This window comes from Nerophis lumbriciformis, linkage group LG27, assembly GCF_033978685.3.
Source record: "Nerophis lumbriciformis linkage group LG27, RoL_Nlum_v2.1, whole genome shotgun sequence".
Lineage (NCBI taxonomy): Eukaryota > Metazoa > Chordata > Actinopteri > Syngnathiformes > Syngnathidae > Nerophis > Nerophis lumbriciformis.
Genome location: NC_084574.2, coordinates 5,027,501 through 5,052,651, shown reverse-complemented (window position 1 = coordinate 5,052,651; position 25,151 = coordinate 5,027,501). Strand labels below are relative to the sequence as shown.

Here is a 25,151-nt window from a genome sequence, read left to right as displayed (position 1 = left end):
AAAAAAGGAGACCTTTTTGCTCAATATGTTGAAAAATATTCTTTTTTTTTTTTTTTTTTTTTTTTTTTTGTGTGTCCTGTCCAGCTTCTCAGGCAAATCATATAGTTGATGTAGATGCCCATGTCGGCTGTTCAGATTTACTTTACAAAAGAGAAGTGTAGGATACCGGTACTTCTCTTGTTGCCTTATTTGTATTTGACTTTATTAAATGTATTTATATTATCATTTAGTGCAGCCGGGCCGGAGCAGGAGGGGATAGAAAGAGAAAAAAAAAGAAGACAGAGGGGGAAATTGTGGGGACAAGAGGGGGATTAGACAGAGAGACAAAAACAACAACAGCAAACAACAACAACAACAACAATAGAGCAACATCAGCAAATACGACATGTACAAATATGATGGTAAAAGTAATAGCAAATAAGCAGTTAGCGAAAAATAAAAAATAATACAGAAATGACAATGAGCATTATTACACTACAAATGGATCAATACAAATACCAATAGAAATAGCGCTATTGATAATGAACAATACCAATAATTTACCTTTATTATCAACAATACAGTTGTTTAAATGCAACAATACATATACGTAATGATAACTTGAGATACGAAAGAATGCAGAAAAATGGAGGGGGAGAAAGAGAAGCAACCTACATTAACCTTGTAGATTGTTATAGTCACAATAGGTTAAGCTTTGTCAGTGTGCCATGTGTTACACCCAGTTTACCCTAGGGCAACAACGTTAATATATGTTTGATGAAACGTGATTATGTGCATGAGTGTAAGTATGCATATGTACTTGTATATGTACAGAATGTGTATATGTGTTTGTACAATGAATGTATATGTACAGAATGTGTATATGTGTTTGTACAATGAATGTATATGTACAGAATGTGTATATGTGTTTGTACAATGAATGTATATGTACAGAATGTGTATATGTGTTTGTACAATGAATGTATATGTACAGTATGTGTATGTGTATGTTTGTATATTGAATGTGCGTGTGGATGTGTTGAAAAATATTCTTAAATGAAGTAAATGCTAGTGCCATTATCTTGACATAATGATATGCGCTCGCCGTTACATTTCTTGAAACCAGCAAACTTATACTAAAAACTAATTTATTGTTCTTAATGGAAAGGCAACAAGGCAAGCGCTTGTTACTCTCGGGGTCTCCTAGCCGCTCAGGCAAATCATATTGTCTAAAAATGCATTTTTCCATGGATAACATGACATCATAGCGCCAAATGCGTGCTCTGTCAATCAATTAGTGCGCATACATACAGCCCGGCCCCCGGCCAAAATGTTTTTAATTGTAATTTTGAAGAAATTATCTGAATGTGCATTACTTATTTTTGTTAGAAATGTCACATGTTAAATGTTTAAATATTAACTGTCAGTTTACTGCACTGTGCCAACTGTACTACTATATGAGTACCTATTTTTTATTGTTTCATTGAAAATAAAATAGCAAAGTCCATTTGGCTGTCATCCGTTTTAATTATGAGACACAATTGTGTCAAAATCATGCTTTTTTTTTCATGCTTGAAATAAGAAATTATGACTTCAAAAAAGTAGTTTTATACTTGTGAGTGTTGATGACACAGCTTTGCAACAGTTGATATTCTAGTTTCAAGCATGTTTTACTCAATATAGGTCATCGAATCTCAGCAACAAGCTGTAATATCTTACTGAGATCATTTAGGAGCAAAATACTTAAAACAAGTAAACATAAAACCTGCTTAGTGAGAAGAATTATCTTATCAGACTGAAAGTAAACCATAATCATCTGTATTTGAGATATTTAATCTTACTTAGATTTCAGTTTTTGCAGTGTGGCAGGGGAACATGGGAGGGGGAATAAGGATTAATTCTAGCTGTAATATGCTATTCTGACACTAGATAGCAGTAAGTACCTGAGTCCTTTGACTCAGCTTGTGAAGACACCATCCTCTCAGACTTGAGCAGGGGTGTCCAAACTTTTTCCACATATTAAATTGCCAGCGTAAGGAGGGTCATTTTGATATTTGTCATTTTCAAAACCAATACAATATAGTTACTGTACCATGAGGGCTCCCCTAAATGTCGGTGAATGTCAAAGGTCCCCGGGACCCAAAAGGGTCTCGGTCATTAAAGTGTTAAAAACAAGTCAAATAAAAAAATGGTTTTATTTTTAATGCTAAAATATCTTCAAATCTATCTGTTGACATACATTTAAATTTTTATGTTTCATACCCTTATTGTCAAAAAAAAAACATTTTTATGGCAAAAACACAAAATATGCAATATATTCCCCCCAAAAATATTCAAAATACAATATTTGATGCAAAGTAGTTGGAGCTTTAAATAGCTAAATAATTCATAACAATATTGCTATTAATTCACTAGTACACTGCAAAAACTGAAATCTAAGTAAGATGAAATATCTCAAATAAGGGTGATATTTGCTTATTTTCTGTCCAATAAGAAAATTCTTCTCGCTAAGCAGATTTTATGTTAGAGTGTTTTACTTGTTTTAAGGGTTTTGCTCCTAAATGATCTCAGTAAGATATTACAGCTTGTTGCTGAGATTTGATGACCTATATTGAGTAAAACATGCTTGAAACTAGAATATCAAGTGTTGCAAAGCTGTGTCATCAACACTCACAAGTATAAAACTACTTTTTTAAAGTCATCATTTCTTATTTCAAGCATGAAAAAAAAATCATGATTTTGACACAATTGTGTCTCATAATTAAAACAGATGACAGCCAAATGGACTTTGCTGTTTTATTTCCAATGAAACAATAGAAAATAGGTACTCATATAGTAGTACAGTTGGCACAGTACAGTAAACTGACAGTTAATATTTAAACATTTAACATTTGACATTTCAAACAATTTTGAACAGAAATAGTTCATGCACATTCAGATTAATTCTTCAAAATTACAATTAAAAACATTTTGGCTGGGGGCCGGGCTGTATATATGCGCACTAATTGATTGACAGAGCACGCATTTGGCGCTATGATGTCATGTTATCCATGGAAAAATGCATTTTTAGACAATATGATTTTCCTGAGCGGCTAGGAGACCCCGAGAGTAAAAAGCGGTTGCCTTGTTGCCTTTCCATTAAGAACAATAAATTAGTTTTTAGTGTAAGTTTGCTGGTTTCAAGAAATGTAATGTTGAGCGCATATCATTATGTCAAGATAATGGCACTAGCATTTACTTCATTTAAGAATATTTTTCAACATATTGAGCAAAAGGTCTCTTTTTTTTTCTACCAAGAAAAGTGCACTTGTTATTAGTGAGAATATACTTATTTTAAGGTATTTTTGGGTTCATTGAGGTTAGCTAATTTTACTTGTTTTGGAAAGTCTTGACAAGCCGAATTTTCTTGTTCTATTGGCAGATAATTTTGCTTAGTTCAAGTAAAATACCCCTCATTTTTTTTTCTTCTTGTTTTTGAACACTGACTTTTTGCAGTGTATTTTTGAACAATGACAGTTGAAAAACTGACTCGAAGGTCTCGGGATACATAGATCAACTTCAGGTTGTTTTTTTTTTAAGCAATGCCAGTTTTACGGTACAATACCGCCTGCATGGCAGCTTTTTGTTATGAGTGTCAATATCGCAAATGTTTCTTATATATTGCACCTGTTTGCTCTTGTATTACACTTTTTAGTTTAGTTTTTTTGCGTACAGTTATAGTATTTTTAAAATGTGCCGCGGGGCTGCACTTTGGACACCCCTAGACTGGAGCCGCATTGAGCAGGTGGAGAATTATGAACAATGATCAATTCAATATTCTCTGCCACACTCATTCAAATATTTCACACTTCTATATTGCTATAATAATAATAATAATAATAATAATAATAGATTTTATTTGTACAAAGCACTTTATATTGAGTAAACAATCTCAAAGTGCTACAGTGTATTAAAAAAATAAACTAAAATAAAATAAATAAAAAAATAAGAAATAAAATTAATAAATAAATAAAAAGAGAATAAATAAATAAATAAAAATAAAAACTAGAACAGCCAAATAGCTATAACTAGTATGCATAAATCTAAAAAAAAGGCTTTTTTAAAAAGAAGGGCTTTTAAGCCTTTTTTAAAAGCATCCACAGTCTGTGGTGCTCTCAGGTGGTCAGGGAGAGCGTTCCACAGACTGGGAGCGGCGGAGCAGAAAGCCCGGTCCCCCATTGTTCGTAGCTTTGTCCTCGGAGGTTGGAGGAGGTTAGCCTGTCCGGAGCGGAGGTGTCGTGTGGAGGATTTGGGGGTGAATAACAAGGAATGTTATCACTAAACAAAATGATTGCTATGCCAATAACTTTTTTTAACTAAAAAAAACATACATGGTAATTATATGCCAGTTTATTACATTTTTACACTCCATTTATAGGGAACATTTAATAACAGGACAAATAAGTACTTTTATACTCGAAATACTTTTTTTTTTAATATTTAGATTTTTTTTAAATAGTGACCTATCGAGTTTTTTCCACATATTTAGAAATATTTTATTGCAGTTTTAACCCCAAAACCCCTGTATACGTAACAATTATTTTCAGAGATAGGGGGAAAAAATACTATTATGGATGGGAGTCTTACAACAACGCCCGATTGGATTCTGATTGTTCGGCTGACGATTCGATTCAGAATCGATTCTTTGGTATGAAAATGATAATAAAACCTTTTCAATGCAGGTTACACAAGCTCCCCCCCATTTGTTGCAAATGTATGATGTCCATACGTGCAGAGAGTAAACGCGGAAAATGCCTAAAAATGTATTCTAAAAAAATATGTTTTTGTTTTTTTATTGAATCTTGAAAATCCATCCATCCATCTTCTTCCGCTTATCCGAGGTCGGGTCGCGGGGGCAGCAGCTTGAGCAGGGAAGCCCAGACTTACCTCTCCCCAGCCACTTCGTCCAGCTCCTCCCGTGGGACCCCGAGGCGTTCCCAGGCCAGCCGGGAGACATAGTCTTCCCAACGTGTCCTGGGTCTTCCCCGCGGCCTCCTACCGGTCGAACGTGCCCTAAACACCTCCCTAGGGAGGCGCTCGGGTGGCATCCTGACCAGATGCCCAAACCACCTCATCTGGCTCCTCTCGATGTGGAGGAGCAGCGGCTTTACTTTGAGCTCCTCCCGGATGACAGAGCTTCTCACCCTATCTCCAAGGGAGAGCCCCGCCACCCGGCGGAGGAAACTCATTTCGGCCGCTTGTACCCGTGATCTTGTCCTTTCGGTCATAACCCAAAGCTCATGACCATAGGTGAGGATGGGAACGTAGATCGACCGGTAAATTGAGAGCTTTGCCTTCCGGCTCAGCTCCTTCTTCACCACAACGGATCGATACAGCGTCCGCATTACTGAAGACGCCGCAACGATCCGCCTGTCGATCTCACCATCCACTCTTCCCTCACTCGTGAACAAGACTCCGAGGTACTTGAACTCCTCCACTTGGGGCAAGATCTCCTCCCCAACCTCCTCTCCACCCTTTTCCGGGCGAGAACCATGGACTCGGACTTGGAGGTGCTGATTCTCATCCCAGTCGCTTCACACTCGGCTGCGAACCGATCCAGTGAGAGCTGAAGATCCTGGCAAGATGAAGCCATCAGGACCACATCATCTGCAAAAAGCAGAGACCTAATCCTGCAGCCACCAAACCAGATCCCCTCAGCGCCTTGACTGCGCCTAGAAATTCTGTCCATAAAAGTTATGAACAGAATTGGTGACAAAGGGCAGCCTTGGCGGAGTCCAACCCTCACTGGAAACGTGTCCGACTTACTGCCGGCAATGCGGACCAAGCTCTGACACTGAGCATACAGATAGCGGACTGCCACAATCAGACAGTCCGATACCCCATACTCCCTGAGCACTCCCCACAGGACTTCCCGAGGGACACGGTCGAATGCCTTCTCCAAGTCCACAAAACACATGTAGACTGGTTGGGCAAACTCCCATGCACCCTCAAGGACCCTGCCGAGAGTATAGAGCTGGTCCACAGTTCCACGACCAGGATGAAAACCACACTGTTCCTCCTGAATCCGAGGTTCGACTATCCGGCGTAGCCTCCTCTCCAGTACACCTGAATAGACCTTACCGGGAAGGCTGAGGAGTGTGATCCCACGATAGTTAGAACACACCCTCCGGTTCCCCTTCTTAAAGAGAGGAACCACCACCCCGGTCTGCCAATCCAGAGGTACCGCCCCCAATGTCCACGCGATGCTGCTTGAAAATCCTGAATCAAATTTGTGAATACATTTTTTGAGCAACCCCTAATTACCATATTCCTTCAACATATTTAATTATGACTTTCTTATTTGCTATATTCCCACCAGAAAACCCCCAATGGGGTTAGAGGACTCGTTAAAGGAATGTGCCGTCGCCCTTGAGCTCTTTCTAAACAACAGGTTTACTGATGCCTTGGCTCATTTAAAACCCTGGTAAGTCACCCCTTTATTCACACATTTCACCACACGTCGTGTTTAAAATGACGTGCACATATTTGCTTCAGGAAGAACCAGAGCATGTACCACGCCATGGGCTACGGCAGCATGCTGGTGATGCAGGCGGCCATGACCTTTGACCCAAAGGACATGGACGCTGCCATGGAGTCACTGAGCGAGTCCCTCCTGACTTGCCAGAGGTAAAACATGTCATGTGACTCAGTGACTATTTTTGATTATTATTCTAATAAACGTTGTGTTTCCAAATGTAGGTTTCGAAGGAAAACTGGCATAATGGAGACGCTGGCGAGTTTGTGGTACAGGCAATCACCTGAAGCCCTGACAGAAGGTGGGCCAGCTGATTGATTGATTGATTTTTGATTGATTGATTGAAACTTTTATTACAAACCCCGTTTCCATATGAGTTGGGAAAATATGTTAGATGTAAATATAAACGGAATACAATGATTTGCAAATCCTTTTCAACCCATATTCAGGTGAATATGCTACAAAGACAACATATTTGATGTTCAAACTCATAAACATTTTTTTTTTTGTTGCAAATAATCATTAACTTTAGAATTTGATGCCAGCAACACGTGACAAAGAAGTTGGGAAAGGTGGCAATAAATACTGAGAAAGTTGAGGAATGCTCATCAAACACTTATTTGGAACATCCCACAGGTGAACAGGCTAATTGGGAACAGGTGGGTGCCATGATTGGGTATACAAGTAGATTCCATCAATCTTTATCAATCAATCTTTATTTATATAGCCCTAAATCACAAGTGTCTCGAAGGGCTGCACAAGCCACAACGACATCCTCGGTACAAAGCCCACATAAGGGCAAGGAAAAACTCACCCCAGTGGGACGTCGATGTGAATGACTATGAGAAACCTTGGAGAGGACCGCATATGTGGGTAACCCCCCCCCCCCCCCTCTAGGGGAGACCGAAAGCAATGGATGTCGAGTGGGTCTGACATAATATTGTGAGAGTCCAGTCCATAGTGGATCTAACATAATAGTAAGAGTCCAGTCCATAGTGGATCCAACATAATAGTAAGAGTCCAGTCCATAGTGGGGCCAGCAGGACACCATCCCGAGCGGAGACGGGTCAGCAGCGCAGAGATGTTCCCAGCCGATGCACAGGCGAGGGGTCCACCCCGGGTCCCGACTCTGGACAGCCAGCACTTCATCCATGGCCATCGGACCTGTGCCCCCCCCCCCCCCCCCCCCCCTCAAGGAAAAGGGGAGCAGAGGAGAAAAGAAAAGAAACGGCAGATCAACTGGTCTAACAGGGGGGCTATTTAAAGGCTAGAGTATACAAATGAGTTTTAAGATGGGACTTAAATGCTTCTACTGAGGTAGCATCTCTAATTGGTGGCAATAAATACTGATAAAGTTGAGGAATGCTCATCAAAGACTTATTTGGAACATCCCACAGGTGAACAGGCTAATTGGGAACAGGTGGGTGCCATGATTGGGTATACAAGTAGATTCCATGAAATGCTCAGTCATTCACAAACAAGGATGGGGCGAGGGTCACCACTTTGTCAACAAATGCGTGAGCAAATTGTTGAACAGTTTAAGAAAAACCTTTCTCAACCAGCTATTGCAAGGAATTTAGGGATTTCACCATCTACGGTCCGTAATATCATCAAAGGGTTCAGAGAATCTGGAGAAATCACTGCACGTAAGCAGCTAAGCCCGTGACCTTCCATCCCTCAGGCTGTACTGCATCAACAAGCGACATCAGTGTGTAAAGGATATCACCACATGGGCTCAGGAACAATTCAGAAACCGACTGTCAGTAACCACAGTTGGTCGCTACATCTGTAAGCGCAAGTTAAAACTCTCCTATGCGAGGCGAAAACCGTTTATCAACAACACCCAGAAACGCCGTCGGCTTCGCTGGGCCTGAGTTTATCTAAGATGGACTGATACAAAGTAGAAAAGTGTTTGTGGTCTGACGAGTCCAAATTTCAAATTATTTTTGGAAACAGTGGACGTCGTGTCCTCCGGACCAAAGAGTAAAAGAACCATCCGGATTGTTATAGGCGCAAAGTTGAAAAGCCAGCATGTGTGATGGTATGGGGGTGTATTAGTGCCCAAGACATGGGTAACTTACACATCTGTGAAGGCGCCATTAATGCTGAAAGGTACATACAGGTTTTGGAGCAACATATGTTGCCATCCAAGCAACGTTACCATGGACGCCCCTGCTTATTTCAGCAAGACAATGCCAAGCCACGTGTTACATCAACGTGGCATCATAGTAAAAGAGTGCGGGTACTAGACTGGCCTGCCTGTAGTCCAGACCTGTCTCCCATTGAAAATGTGTGGCGCATTATGAAGCCTAAAATAGCACAACGGAGACCCCCGGACTGTTGAACAACTTAAGCTGTACATCAAGCAAGAATGGGAAAGAATTCCACCTGAGAAGCTTCAAAAATGTGTCTCCTCAGTTCCCAAACGTTTACTGAGTGTTGTTAAAAGGAAAGGCCATGTAACACAGTGGTGAACATGCCCTTTCCCAACTACTTTGGCACGTGTTGCAGCCATGAAATTCTAAGTTAATTATTATTTGCAAAAAACAAAAAAAGTTTATGAGTTTGAACATCAAATATCTTGTCTTGTAGTGCATTCAATTGAATATGGGTTGAAAAGGATTTGCAAATCATTGTATTCCATTTATATTTACATCTAACACAATTTCCCAACTCATATGGAAACAGGGTTTGTAGTAGATTGCACAGTACAGTACATATTCCGTACAATTGACCACTAAATGGTAACACCCCAATACGTTTTTCAACTTGTTTAAGTCGAGGTCCACCTTAATCAATTCATGGTAAAGTTACATTGTTTAATGCATCCAGCGGGGCATCACAACAAAATTAGGCATAATAATGTGCTAATTCCACGACTGTATATATCGGTATCGCTTGATATCGGAATCGGTAATTAAGAGTTGGACAATATCGGATATCGGCAAAAAAGCCATTATCGGACATCTCTATCTGTAAGTCATTAAAAAGGTTCAAACTTGCATTTAAAAACAACTTACAAATGTAATAAAATACAAATACTAATAATAATGGTAAAAAAATGTTTTATGAAAATACCGTAATATATATTTTTGTAATTCATTAGTTTGTCATTAAAGGAAAGTAAGAAAATAGATTTAATTCCAATAAATATATTAATAACGGTAATAATAACATTAAAAGACAAAAAGTTGGTAATCTGCTGAAATGTTTCAGGGTGAACTAGTCGTGGGATATGTTTATTCAGGAAAATGCGCGTGGAATAAACGTGCCCATAAAAATGCCCATGTGATGTATTAGTTCACAGGATCATAGCCAAAAATGTCAAAATAAAAATGTAGACACCAGTATTTTTCGAGGAGGGTAGATGATGCAATAACATTAAAAGTAAAACGTGAGTTAATATAATTTTTTTTCAAAGAAGAAAACATATGATTTTGTCATTATTTAATTTTGTCTTTTAAGAAAACAATGAAACTCGCAAACAAGAAGTAAGTCTTCTGGCTTAATAATGCAATGATTAAAAAAAAAGAAAAAAAGAAAAGAATATTCTCATTGCCTGTATTATTTTTTTCCCCTATTACATGAATGAACTAACGTTTGAAAAAAGATAGAAAATTAAATAATGAACATTTTAAATACACACTTTAAAATGTAATACTGTTATTAAACCATGCTTCAAATGTGAAACATAAATAAATAAATAAATAAATAAATAAATAAATAAATAATACAAATAAAATAGGAAAAACAAGAAAATAAAAATTATATATTAACATATATATATATGTATATATATATATATATATATATATATACCTGAGAAATAACAGCTACCAACCATTCACGAAACCCAACACAACACTCCAATACGTGCACCATGACAGCAACCACCCACCCACCGCCACGAAAAGAATACCTACCGGAATCAATAAAAGGCTATCGATGCTGTCATCTAGCAAAGCTGAATTTGACCAAGCAACCCCCCCGTACCAAAAAGCCCTTGATGAAAGCGGATACAATTTCACCCTCACCTATGAACCCACGCCAGGAAACCAGCCAAAAAAGCACAGAAAAACGAAACGACATCATCTGGTACAACCCCCCATACAGCAAAAACGTCTCAACGAACATTGGACACAAATTCCTCAATCTGATTGACAAACACTTTCCCAAAGACAACACCCTAAGAAAAGTATTCAACAAGAACAACATTAAATTGAGCTACAGCTGCATGAACAATATACGACAAATCATCTCAAACCACAACAAAACAATTGCAAATGAGCCGTCGACCCCCAGACAGAGCGACTCCAAAACCAACAAAGCATGTAACTGTCGAAAGAAACCTGATTGCCCCCTCAACGGGGGGTGCTTACAAACATCAGTTGTCTACCAATCTAAGGTAATACGCAAGGACATTAACACATCCGACACATATGTAGGATTAACCGAGGGTGAATTCAAAACCAGATGGAACAATCACAAGGCTTCTTTCAGGAACAAAAACCTGCGAAATACCACAGAACTCAGCAAACACATTTGGGACCTCAAAGACAATAATGTTGAATATTCAATAACATGGCAAATTCTTGCATCCAGCACACCTTACAATAGTGGTAATAAAAGATGCAACCTATGCTTGAAAGAGAAACTGTTTATTATTTACCGTCCAGACCTGTCATCCCTCAACAAGCGCAGCGAAATTGTAACAACATGCCGCCATAGACGGAAACACCTCCTAGGTAACACATGAGCCAATCACCACGCCCCTAGGCCAGCCTGTACCCACCCACTCTGTGCCCTATATAAACCATGGTATGCGAATGCTCCCATTAAAATCTCCTGATGATTGAGGGTACCCCCCCTCATGAAACAGGCCTGTAGAGATGAAATAGTCTTGTGATTTTTTTCCCACACATACATATATATATATATATATATATATATATATATATATATATATATATATATATATATATATATATATATATATATATATGTATTTGTAATTTAAAATCTAAACACTAATACAAAAACAGCAACAAATCCTAGAGCTTCTTTCTTTCTTTTTCTTTCTTTCTTTAGTTTATTTCGAACATGAACACACTTACATCATAATACATCACACAATTTCATATCATTTCATTTTACATCATGCCCGAAAAGGAGTAGGAAGAAGCAAAGCTTATTTAATCCTACCCCTTTCCCACTTCAAAGCGTTTACAAATATATAGAATCATTTACTGACCTTTTTATATAATAAAATAACATCTATGAATTAGTATACAACAGTTTTGTAATATGTAATTAATTAATTAATTCAGTCATTATTAACATACTGAGATGAAGAATATCTTATTTTCAATAAGGTTGAAAGTATTTCTCATAATTCTTCTTTTTTGTACTCAAAACTTCACTTTTACTATTTATTAACCTTCTCCTTGGTCCACGTTAATCAATTCATGGTAATTCAGGTGATAACACATCTTCATCTTGCAGTGTGTTATGGGGATCTCTTGTAATAAATTGCAACTTTTGTGCTTTTACGTCATGTCAGAGGAGATGCACGCAGAGCTTTGCTACGCCGAAGTGCTGCTCCAGAAGGCGGCGCTCACCTTTCTCGACGAGAGCATTATCGGCTTCATCAAGGGAGGCATGAGGATTCGAAGCAGTTACCAGATTTATAAGTAAGATATCGATGACTGTACGTTTTTAAAAAGTCATATTTAAGGAGTGTCCAAACAGTAGCTCATGAGCTGATTTATATTTATATATAGTATATTTGCTTGGACTGCAAAAAAGAGCTGACAAAATATAAGGTAAGTATGCTAAATTTGAGGGAAAAACATACAAAAAGCTTGTGAAATTATCTGTCCATGCAGCTAGTTAATTTTACTTGATAAGATATCCTAAATTAAGATTTGTATATCTAGAAATTAGCAGGACTTTTTAGGTAAAAAAAAAAAGTATCTTGTTCTGAAAACAAGCATTAGTCGACTTGCAGTTCTTAAATGAAGCATCCTGGAGATGTTGCAGAATCTTTAAACACGATTCTCTACACTGCAAAAAGTCAGTGTTCAAAAACAAGAAAAAATTAAAATAAAATTAGGGGTATTTTATTTGAACTAAGCAAAATTATCTGCCAATAGAACAAGAAAATTTGGCTTGTCAAGACTTTCCAAAACAAGTAAAATTAGCTAACCTCAATGAACCCAAAAATACCTTAAAATAAGTATATTCTCACTAATAACAACTGTACTACTATATGAGTACGCATTTTCTATTGTTTCATTGAAAATAAAACAGCAAAGTCAATTTGGCTGTCATCTGTTTTAATTATGAGACATATTTGTGTCAAAATCTTGATTTTTTTTTCATGCTTGAAATAAGAAATGATGACTTTAAAAAAGTAGTTTTATACTTGTGAGTGTTGATGACACAGCTTTGCAACACTTGATATTCTAGTTTCAAGCATGTTTTACTCAATATAGGTCATCAGATCTCAGCAACAAGCTGTAATATCTTACTGAGATCATTTAGGAGCAAAACACTTAAAACAAGTAAAACACTCTAACATAAAATCTGCTTAGTGAGAAGAATTATCTTATCAGAAAGAAAATAAGCAAATATCACCCTTATTTGAGATATTTCATCTTACTTAGATTTCACTTTTTGCAGTGTACAGAGTAATATTGTAGTTCGAATTTTGAGTACACATGTTATTATGTGAGATACAATTTGTGTCACTGATTCCCTGCATGTGTTTTCCACAGGGAGCCCTCATTACCTTAAAGTATGATTCCCATTCAGAATGTTCCATCCTTCTATATATGGTAGTTGGAGTTGCAGACAACTTCATTACTGCTAAATAGCAGTTTTCAGTAATGTCACAGAAGATGCAGGATTTGCTTGAACATTTAAGTGGTGAAACTTCCTATAAGAGGACAGCTGTAGTGCTGTTTTCTGACCATCATGTCATTTAATTTGAACTTTTTTTTTTTTTTTTAAATGGTCCTCAGTTGTCATAATTCACACATTTGTGTGAATTATGCAAAATTATTCAAATTTGGTCCCCACACTGCAAAAACTGACATCTAAGTACGATGAAATATCTCAAATAAGGGTGATATTTGCTTATTTTCTGTCTGATAAGATAATTCTTCTCACTAAGCAGATTTTATGTTAGTGTTTTACTTGTTTTAAGGGTTTTGGTCCTAAATGATCTCAGTAAGATATTACAGCTTGTTGCTGAGATTTGATGACCTATATTGAGTAAAACATGCTTGAAACTAGAATATCAAGTGTTGCAAAGCTGTGTCATCAACACTCACAAGTATAAAACTACTTTTTTAAAGTAATCATTTCGTATTTCAAGCATGTAAAAAAAAAAATTCATGACTTTGACTCAATTGTGTGTCATAATTAAAACAGATGACAGCCAAATGGACTTTGCTGTTTTATTTTCAATGAAACAATAGAAAATACGTACTCATATAGTAGTACAGTTGTTATTAGTGAGAATATACTTATTTTAAGGTATTTTTGGGTTCATTGAGGTTAGCTAATTTTACTTGTTTTGGAAAGTCTTGACAAGCCAAATTTTCTTGTTCTATGGGCAGACAATTTTGCTTAGTTCAAATAAAATACCCCTATTTTTGTATTTTTTTTTCTTGTTTTCGAACACTGACTTTTTGCAGTGCATGAACCATATTAACTCTTTTGTCCCCAGGGTCCCCAGTAAGAATGATCAGCACATTACTTCATCAATCCAGAGATTTAAAGACGTGTATGAGCTAACTGCACTGCAAAAAGTCAGTGTTCAAAAACCAAGAAAAAAAAGACAAAAATGAGGGGTATTTTATTTGAACTAAGCAAAATTATCTGCCAATTGAACAAGAAAATTTGGCTTGTCAAGACTTTCCAAAACAAGTCAAATTAGCTAACCTCAATGAACCCAAAAATACCTTAAAATAAGTATATTCTCACTAATAACAAGTGAACTTTTCTTGGTAGAAAAAAAGAGACCTTTTTGCTCAATATGTTGAAAAATATTCTTAAATTAAGTAAATGCTAGTGCCATTATCTTGACATAATGATATGCGCTCGGCATCATGATTTTTTTTTTCATGCTTGAAGTAAGAAATGATTACTTTAAAAAAGTAGTTTTATACTTGTGAGTGTTGATGACACAGCTTTGCAACACTTGATATTCTAGTTTCAAGCATGTTTTACTCAATATAGGTCATCAAATCTCAGCAACAAGCTGTAATATCTTACTGAGATCATTTAGGAGCAAAACCCTTAAAACAAGTAAAACACTCTAACATAAAATCTGCTTAGTGAGAAGAATTATCTTATCAGACAGAAAATAAGCAAATATCACCCTTATTTGAGATATTTCATCTTACTTAGATTTCACTTTTTGCAGTGTACAGAGTAATATTGTAGTTCGAATTTTGAGTACACATGTTATTATGTGAGATACAATTTGTGTCACTGATTCCCTGCATGTGTTTTCCACAGGGAGCCCTCATTACCTTAAAGTATGATTCCCATTCAGAATGTTCCATCCTTCTATATATGGTAGTTGGAGTTGCAGACAACTTCATTACTGCTAAATAGCAGTTTTCAGTAATGTCACAGAAGATGCAGGATTTGCTTGAACATTTAAGTGGTGAAACTTCCTATAAGAGGACAGCTGTAGTGCTGTTTTCTGACCATCATGTCATTTAATTTGAACTTTTTTTTTTCTTTTTTTTTAAATGGTCCTCAGTTGTCATAATTCACACATTTGTGTGAATTATGCAAAATTATTCAAATTTGGTCCCCACACTGCAAAAACTGAAATCTAAGTAAGATGAAATATCTCAAATAAGGGTGATATTTGCTTATTTTCTGTCTGATAAGATAATTCTTCTCACTAAGCAGATTTTATGTTAGAGTGTTTTACTTGTTTTAAGGGTTTTGCTCCTAAATGATCTCAGTAAGATATTACAGCTTGTTGCTGAGATTTGATGACCTATATTGAGTAAAACATGCTTGAAACTAGAATATCAAGTGTTGCAAAGCTGTGTCATCAACACTCACAAGTATAAAACTACTTTTTTAAAGTCATCATTTCGTATTTCAAGCATGTAAAAAAAAATTCATGACTTTGACTCAATTGTGTGTCATAATTAAAACAGATGACAGCCAAATGTACTTTGCTGTTTTATTTTCAATGAAACAATAGAAAATACGTACTCATATAGTAGTACAGTTGTTATTAGTGAGAATATACTTATTTTAAGGTATTTTTTGGGTTCATTGAGGTTAGCTAATTTTACTTGTTTTTGAAAGTCTTGACAAGCCAAATGTTCTTGTTCTATTGGCAGACAATTTTGCTTAGTTCAAATAAAGTACCCCTATTTTTGTATTTTTTTTCTTGTTTTCAAACACTGACTTTTTGCAGTGCAGGAACCATATTAACTCTTTTGTCCCCAGGGTCCCCAGTAAGAATGATCAGCACATTACTTCATCAATCCAGAGATTTAAAGACGTGTATGAGCTAACTGCACTGCAAAAAGTCAGTGTTCAAAAACCAAGAAAAAAAAGACAAAAATGAGGGGTATTTTATTTGAACTAAGCAAAATTATCTGCCAATTGAACAAGAAAATTTGGCTTGTCAAGACTTTCCAAAACAAGTCAAATTAGCTAACGTCAATGAACCCAAAAATACCTTAAAATAAGTATATTCTCATTAATAACAAGTGCACTTTTCTTGGTAGAAAAAAAGAGACCTTTTTGCTCAATATGTTGAAAAATATTCTTAAATGAAGTAAATGCTAGTGCCATTATCTTGACATAATGATATGCGCTCGGCATCATGATTTTTTTTTCATGCTTGAAGTAAGAAATGATGACTTTAAAAAAGTAGTTTTATACTTGTGAGTGTTGATGACACAGCTTTGCAACACTTGATATTCTAGTTTCAAGCATGTTTTACTCAATATAGGTCATCAAATCTCAGCAACAAGCTGTAATATCTTACTGAGATCATTTAGGAGCAAAACACTTAAAACAAGTAAAACACTCTAACATAAAATCTGCTTAGTGAGAAGAATTATCTTATCAGACAGAAAAATAAGCAAATATCACCCTTATTTGAGATATTTAATCTTACTTATATTTCAGTTTTTGCAGTGTATTTTCTTTAATAACATTGGATCAAATTATTATTTAAAGTAGCACATTTATTATATTTTTCAAATTTTTTAAATTATATTTATTTTATTTATACAGTCCCACACGATAGTTCCTACCTGTTGTTTCCTTACGTCCGGATAGGAACATACGAGGGTTGTAAAGAAAAGATGAGCGCGGCGCATGACTATGGTCCGTTAGAAAAAGTTAAAAAAAAAGTGCCATACTGTCGAGGTGACTTTTTCTGTTTTATCGACAATTTATTCGCTCTCTGCAGCGCTCATTTTTTATTTCTCTTCTCGCTCTGTACAGAGAATCAACAGCAAGACAGCAAAATGTCTCAACCAAACATGATAGTTGACACTGTTGCACGATTGGTTATAATTAATAATTAATCTTAGTTAGATTTCAGTTTTTGCAGTGTATTATTGACAACATTTGAAAACTCATATAATAATTATGTGGAGTGCATGAAAAAGTAGAAAGGAAAACATAGCCATCATTGATCATATGTATACTGTAGGTCATTTATTAGCAAGTATATTTCACAACAGCAGCAACAGAATATAATTATAGTAAGACTTCAAACTGCTCAGTCAGCAGTAAACACTAGTACAAGTAAAAACAGTTTCACAACTGAATGCAAGTGACATTTTAAAGTGCATGCAGAGGTAGATAAAGCTGTCAGATGCATCATGTGGAGTTTATCAACAAATACAAATACACCAGGAAGTTGCCTACAGCCACAGCTATTAAGACCAATGTCTTTCAAACTGTTGCTGATTAGAGACTTTTGTAGACCAACACATCGGGCGGTTGGTTAAACAAGGTGTTAATTGAAGGGTGTTTCATGTCTGGGCAGAGAGTGTCAGGCCATGGCGAATGCTGAAAAGGAAATGGAAAAGAAGAACAGCACAAACGTCCACTTCAAAGGGGGCGTCCAAATGGGCATCGGATCATTTAATTTGGTAGGAGGTCCCACTCGCACCAACAACCACGGGCACACTGTCAAGCCGCTGGATTCCAATACACTTCTGGTTTATTTCTAGATACTCTCGCTGCTTCCATCCAGAATCCTCAAGCTGATGGAGTTTTTGGGTTTCTCGGGGGACAGAGTAAGTCCGCCACGCAAGTGACTCGTGTGCATGTATAAATGTGGCCGTTCCGCAGGAGGTGGGGTTGTCCCAGTTGAGAGCGGGGGCGTCCAGCGACAGTCTGCGCTCCATTCTGAGCACCTTGACTCTGCTCATGTATCATCTTTACATCTCAGTCATTCTGGGTAAGGCGGCCATTCATTCATGGAACACTATCTTGTTGCTTTCTAAACACGGTTCTTGTTTATCCTAAGGCACTGGCGATGTGGACCTCAGCGAGGCGGAGGCTCTGCTGGAGCCTTATGCGAAAAGGTTCCCAAATGTGAGTTTCTTAAGAACTCGTGTGTCATGAAATAAGATAACATTGCAGGCACATTGTGTAGTTAAAAGCAATGGTTTTGTAAACACTGTTGAATAGCTAGCTCAGGCATAGTGAGTCTCAACCGTGTAGACTCGCCTCATTGTTAGTGTGGAAGTGAACCGCCCCCTGTAGGTCTGAAGGGTAAAATTACAATGATAGTTTGGCAACAACATCCTTCATTTTATTGTAATCAATTAATAATTTTTTATCAGAAATCAAATCAAAAGCAGTTATAAAAAGGCCAAGGAGAAGGTTAATAAACAGTAAAAGTGAAGCTCTAGGATTTGTTGCTGTTGTATTACTGTTTAGATTTTAAATTATAAATACATATATATATATCTATATATATCAGTGACGTGCGGTGAGGTTGATGGCTGGTGAGCAGTGTTGGGTTAGTTACTGAAAACCAGTAACTAGTTACAGTTACTAGTTACTTTATTTCAAAAGTAACTCGGTTACTTAAACCAAAAAGTAATGCGTTACTGTGAAAAGTAGCTATTTAGTTACTTATATATATTTTTTAATTTTTTTAAGGCCCCATTTAATGCCCTTTTAGCCTTCATTTTAGTACTGTTATTGCACTGGATATTGAATAATACAATCTGTTGTTCAACTTGACATGCATTTGCATCACTGAACTCTGCTAAGCAATGTGCTCTACATACAACACACAAAGACAAAGATATGTTTTAAAGGGCCAATTTGTTTCAGACCAGAACAAATTGACAAAACTATTTTAAATAGCTGCAACTTAACATACATAAGTAACAAACAGCATAATAACAACATAGCTGTAAAACAAGAAAGGCACACACTACAAACATAAAGCCTAACCAGGCGTTTTTTTATCTCAAGGAATTCTGAAATAAAATCATGTCTGAAGCCCAGAACACTCTACACATTTCCCCACTTAGTTTAGAGAAAAGGAAATATTAGCCTGGCCCACTAGTATCCCTCTTTATGTTTGTGAACTTTATAGTCTAAACATTTAGAGTGATGTGATAATCAAACACTCTAAAAGTCTAAAATGAAAGAGTATATAAGAGAATTGACAGAGTGTGTGTACCTTCAGTGTGCAGTGCCTCATTAAAATCCAGCCGCTGTTGGAGGTGGAGGTGAAGTGTGTGTCTCTTTACTAGCTTCGTCGAAGCATGTTGTTTTTGTAGCTGTTTCAGCATATTTGAAACTTACATTCAACTAAAATGTTCTTTTCTTTGTGGTCGATAAAAGAAACGTACTGAAAATATCTCCATTTTAAGAAACTCGGCTTCGGGGTTCGCCATGACGTCTTGATAGTAGACACAGACACGCCCCCTCCCACACACACACACACACACACACACACACACACGTACACACAGACAGCGCGCGGCGCGCCTCTTTTTTGTCGCCTCTTCAGCAGCGCTGCAACACTCAGATCTTCTCAGTTTCTAGCCGATACTACATAAAAAATAACGCACAATAACGCAGTAACGCATCATGTAGTAACGGTAACTGAGTTACTGAATATAAAAAATAACGCGTTAGATTACTAGTTACCGCCGATAGTAACGGCGTTACAGTAACGCGTTAGTCCCAACACTGCTGGTGAGGCACTGACTTCATCACAGTCAGATTTACAAACATATGAACCCTAAAGAGTATCTTATTCACCATTTGATTGGCAGCAGTTAACGGGTTATGTTTAAAAGCTCATACCAGCATTCTTCCCTGCTTGGCACTCAGCATCAAGGGTTGGAATTGGGGGTTAAATCACCAAAAATGATTCCCAGGCGCGGCGCCGCTGCTGCCCAGTGCTCCCCTCACCTCCCAGGGGGTGAACAAGGGGATGGGTCAAATGCAGAGGACACATTTCATTACACCTAGTGTGTGTGTGACAATCATTGGTACTTTAACTTAACTTTAACTTTACACATACAAACTGTAGCACACAAAAAAGCACATTTAATAAAAAAAAAACGTTATTATGGTCTTACCTGTACTTATAAATGAAGTCCATGCACCGCAACTAAAGCCCTCACTTAAACTTTCCACGTGCAAGATTGAATCTATTTAAAAAAGTGTAACCGAGGGTTTATAAATGTCGCATATACTGTATGAAACTACAAAATAACAAACACGGAGGCTCCAGTTTACACGAGGACCACTTTATTTACCTTCTTTCAAAAACCTCCGCAACGTGACATCACTTCCGCTCTTAGCGCCTTCAAAATAAGAGCTCAAGGCATATACTGTATAACAGCGCATAACAGGAACTTAACATCACAAAGAGGAAAGCCCATGAAAATAGGTTACAAAAGTTATTTAATAAGAAGCCAAAAAGTGCAAAAACAATAATGTTCGTGTTGGAGGAGTTGTGAATTAGGTACACCTGCAGTCTGCAGGTGTACCTAATGTTGTGTCCCTGCAGTCATTCACAACTCCTCCAACACCAACATTATTGTTTTTGCACTTTTTGGCTTCTTATGAAATAATTTTTTAAAACAGATTCAATCTTGCACGTGGAAAGTTTAAGTGTGGGCTTTAGTTGATATAACAATTCTACGGCGGGGGTGCAGGAGGCGAGCCTCACACAGTGCGTCTTTTGCAGCCGTTTTATGATCGCTCAGCGCAAGAAATACGTTACACACATACAGTTGTTGACAAAATACACTGTACATTATATACCTCAGCTAACTAAACTATAGAAATGTATAATATAGTTCATATAGCAATACAGTCTCACTGCACAGCAGGCCAGCAGTTAGCCGAGTCATTGCGCAATCCATGTTGCGGCACTGAGTGACGTGCCTCAACTGGCTGCTGTTCACCGCACCGTCTCTTCTCAGTATTTGAACGGCAAATGTGAAAATTCAGCGATTTTGAATAAAAATAATCTAAAACTGGTGACGTTAAATGGAAAATAACTTTATAGTATAATCACTGGATACATATAACAATTTAATTTTTTTTTTCTTTTTACATTTTTTTTCTTTCCATGATGGCAGGTGAGGCCATATATCAGTGACTGCACGTCACTGATATATATATATATATATATATATATATATATATATGTATGTATATATATTAATATATAATTTTTTAATGTATTTATTTGTTTGTTTTTCCTATTTTATTTGTATTATTTATTTATTTATTTATGTTTCACGTTTGAAGCATGGTTTAATAACAGTATTATATTTTGAAATGTTTATTTAAAATGTTTATTGTTTAATTTTCTATCTTTTTTCCAATGTTAGTTCATTCATGTGATAGGGGAAAAAAATAATACCGGCAATGAGAATTTTCTTTTATTTTAATTTTTTTTAAATTATTGTATTATTAAGCCAGAAGACTTACTTCTTGTTTGCGAGGTTTCATTGTTTTCTTCAAGGACAAAATTTTAAAATGACAAAATTATATGTTTTCTTCTTTAAAAAAAATTATACTAACTCACGTTTTACTTGTAATGTTATTGCATCACACTGCAAAAAGTCAGTGTTCAAAAACAAGAAAAAAAAATACAAAAATGAGGGGTATTTTATTTGAACTAAGCAAAATTATCTGCCAATAGAACAAGAAAATTTGTCTTTTCAAGACTTTCCAAAACAAGTAAAATTAACTAACCTCAATGAACCCAAAAATACCTTAAAATAAGTATATTCTCACTAATAACAAGTGCACTTTTCTGGGTAGAAAAAAAAGAGACCTTTTTGCTCAATATGTTGAAAAATATTCTTAAATGAAGAAAATGCTAGTGCCATTATCTTGACATAATGATATGCGCTCGCCATTTCATTTCTTGAAACCAGCAAACTTATACTAAAAACTAATTTATTGTTCTTAATGGAAAGGCAACAAGGCAACCGCTTGTTTTTCTCGGGGTCTCCTAGCCGCTCAGGCAAATCATATTGTCTAAAAATGCATTTTTCCATGGATAACATGACATCATCGCGCCAAGTGCGTGCTCTTTCAGTCAATTAGTGCGCATATATACAGCCCGGCCCAAAATTTTTTAATTGTAATTTGGAAGAATTTATCTGAATGTGCATGAACTATTTCTGTTCAAAATTGTTTGAAATGTTAAATGTTTAATTATTAACTTTATTAACTATTTTACTGTACTGTGCCAACTGTACTACTATATGAGAACATATTTTTTATTGTTTCATTGAAAATAAAACCGCAAAGTCCATTTGGGTGTCATCTGTTTTAATTATGAGACACAATTGTGTCAAAGTCATGATTTTTTATTTCATGCTTGAAATAAGAAATGATGACTTTAAAAAACTAGTTTTATACTTGTGAGTGTTGATGACACAGCTTTGCAACACTTGATATTCTAGTTTCAAGCATGTTTTACTCAATATACCGGTAGGTCATCAAATATCAGCAACAAGCTGTAATATCTCACTGCGATCTTTTAGGACCAAATCCCTTAAAACAAGTAAAACATTCTAACATAAAATTTGCTTAGTGAGAAGAATGATCTTATCAGACAGAAAATAAGCAAATATCACCCTTATTTGAGATATCTAATCTTACTTAGATTTCACTTTTTGCAGTGTACAGAGTAATATTGTAGTTCGAATTTTGAGTACACATGTTATTATGTGAGATACAATTTGTGTCACTGATTCCCTGCATGTGTTTTCCACAGGGAGCCCTCATGCTTTTTTACGTCGCAAGAATTGCCTTGCTCAAAGGAAACATCACACTGGTGAGGACCAATAACTGCACTATGATACGTCCACACTTTGCGTGCACTTGGTACCTTATTGTTGTGTTTCAATGTGTGTGTAGGCGCAAGAAAAGTTCCACGCGTGTATCGCCTCCCAGCAGGAGTGGCGACAGATCCACCACCTGTGCTACTGGGAGCTGATGTGGGCCTACTCCTTTGAACAGAACTGGAGGGAGGCGTACCATTACGCTGACCTGCTCTGTAAAGAAAGCAAGTGGTCACAGGTGACTGTTGGAAACTTTTACCAGCTTTTACTGTAATGCTTAAATATTATGTCGTGTCTGGTAGTGGCTTTGTAGTAAGAAAGTTGAGGTGCATGTCGGCTTGGGTCCTGTTGCGTTTTGGACCAGTTCTTCCTCCCAGGGAATTCAAGTCACAAGTCGCTCCCAAGCTTTTTACGACACTTAAAGCTGAGTTGAAAAACCACCAGAGACAGAATAGGTATTTTGTTGTATATTTTCAAAGCTTTGCAGATATACATTTGAGACCAGTCCAGCATAGAACATTCTATCGCGCCGCCAAAAATGGTCTGTCTTCCCGACCCAAAACCCTCTCCCCCTAAGTCCCTCTTCCCCCCCCCCCCCCCCCCCCCCTGGCAGTCATGTCTCCCTAGCCAAAACAAATGCTTATTATCGCTCTCTCTAACATTCCTCACTTCAAGGTTAAGCACACAGTTTTGCAGACAACCAAAAGACCACATTTGGAAGAAAAACACTAGCTGTTTTGTAATATGACAATGAAATCAAAAGAAGTAACATTTAAATTCGGATATATGTAAATATCTGCCTCCGACAGTCCACTTCTCTTTTCTCCTTTCCTGTACATTAAGTGTATCAAATTGTTTTTTGGTGTTTACTAAAACCGTGTTAGCTTCGTCAGAGCTTCCAAATTATCTTCAGTGCTTACGAAAAATGTTTGTGAAGTGCGTTGAAGGCTAAATTATTTAGAAAAGTTGAAGATGCTAAATACTCTTGAGTATTTGTGGAAAAAAAAACACAAAACTGTCGTTGATGTTTACGAAAACGCATACATTATATCATGGAAAAATGTTTCAGAAAACAGGCATTTTGTCAAAGACCCAGTCATCTTCAGTGTACGAAAAAAGTACGTTAGGTTTGTTGAAAGATCGACAATGTGTAGTCCTCAACGATTACACGAAAAGCGTATGTTAGGTTTGTTAAAGACTTCCATGTTTACAAAAACACAAATATAAAGTTTGTTGACTTTAGTCTTCCATGTTTACAAAAACACAAATATAAAGTTTGTTGACTTTAGTCTTCCATGTTTACGAAAACACAAATATAAAGTTTGTTGACTTTAGTCTTCCATGTTTACAAAAACACAAATATAAAGTTTGTGGACTTTAGTCTTCCATGTTTACAAAAACACAAATATAAAGTTTGATGACTTTAGTCTTCCATGTTAACAAAAACAGAAATATAAAGTTTGTTGACTTTAGTCTTCCGTGTTAACAAAAACAGAAATATAAAGTTTGTTGACTTTAGTCTTCCGTGTTTACAAAGACACGTATGTAAAGTTTATTGACTTTAGTCTTCCATGTTTACAAAAACACAAATATAAAATTTGATGACTTTAGTCTTCCATATTTACAAAAACACAAATATAAAATTTGATGACTTTAGTCTTCCATGTTTACGAAAACACAAATATAAAGTTTGATGACTTTAGTCTTCCATGTTTACAAAAACACAAATATAAAGTTTGATGACTTTAGTCTTCCATGTTTACAAAAACAGAAATATAAAGTTTGTTGACTTTAGTCTTCCATGTTTACAAAAACACAAATATAAAATTTGATGACTTTAGTCTTCCATGTTTACAAAAACACAAATATAAAGTTTGATGACTTTAGTCTTCCATGTTAACAAAAACAGAAATATAAAGTTTGTTGACTTTAGTCTTCCGTGTTTACAAAGACACGTATGTAAAGTTTATTGACTTTAGTCTTCCATGTTTACAAAAACACAAATATAAAATTTGATGACTTTAGTCTTCCATATTTACAAAAACACAAATATAAAATTTGATGACTTTAGTCTTCCATGTTTACGAAAACACAAATATAAAGTTTGATGACTTTAGTCTTCCATGTTTACAAAAACACAAATATAAAGTTTGATGACTTTAGTCTTCCATGTTTACAAAAACATGTATGTAAAGTTTGATGACTTTAGTCTTCCATGTTTACAAAAACACAAATATAAAGTTTGATGACTTTAGTCTTCCATGTTTACAAAAACACAAATATAAAATGTAATGACTTTAGTCTTCCAT

The 25,151-nt window shown here is 36.3% G+C and overlaps 1 protein-coding gene across 7 annotated transcripts in view; it reads left to right on the top strand.

Annotated features, from left to right (window-relative positions):
- Positions 1–25,151, top strand: part of LOC133570212 (tetratricopeptide repeat protein 39B-like) — a 63,251-nt gene that overhangs the window by 33,800 nt on the left and 4,300 nt on the right. For all 7 annotated transcript variants that reach the window (XM_061922986.1, XM_061922984.1, XM_061922989.2 and 4 more), the window contains 10 exons: positions 6,338–6,442; positions 6,514–6,645; positions 6,718–6,794; positions 12,054–12,183; positions 17,541–17,646; positions 17,728–17,793; positions 17,849–17,957; positions 18,027–18,094; positions 22,776–22,835; positions 22,919–23,080. In XM_061922986.1, coding sequence (XP_061778970.1) covers positions 6,338–6,442; positions 6,514–6,645; positions 6,718–6,794; positions 12,054–12,183; positions 17,541–17,646; positions 17,728–17,793; positions 17,849–17,957; positions 18,027–18,094; positions 22,776–22,835; positions 22,919–23,080 — 1,015 coding nt within the window. The remainder of the gene's footprint in view (positions 1–6,337; positions 6,443–6,513; positions 6,646–6,717; positions 6,795–12,053; positions 12,184–17,540; positions 17,647–17,727; positions 17,794–17,848; positions 17,958–18,026; positions 18,095–22,775; positions 22,836–22,918; positions 23,081–25,151) is intronic.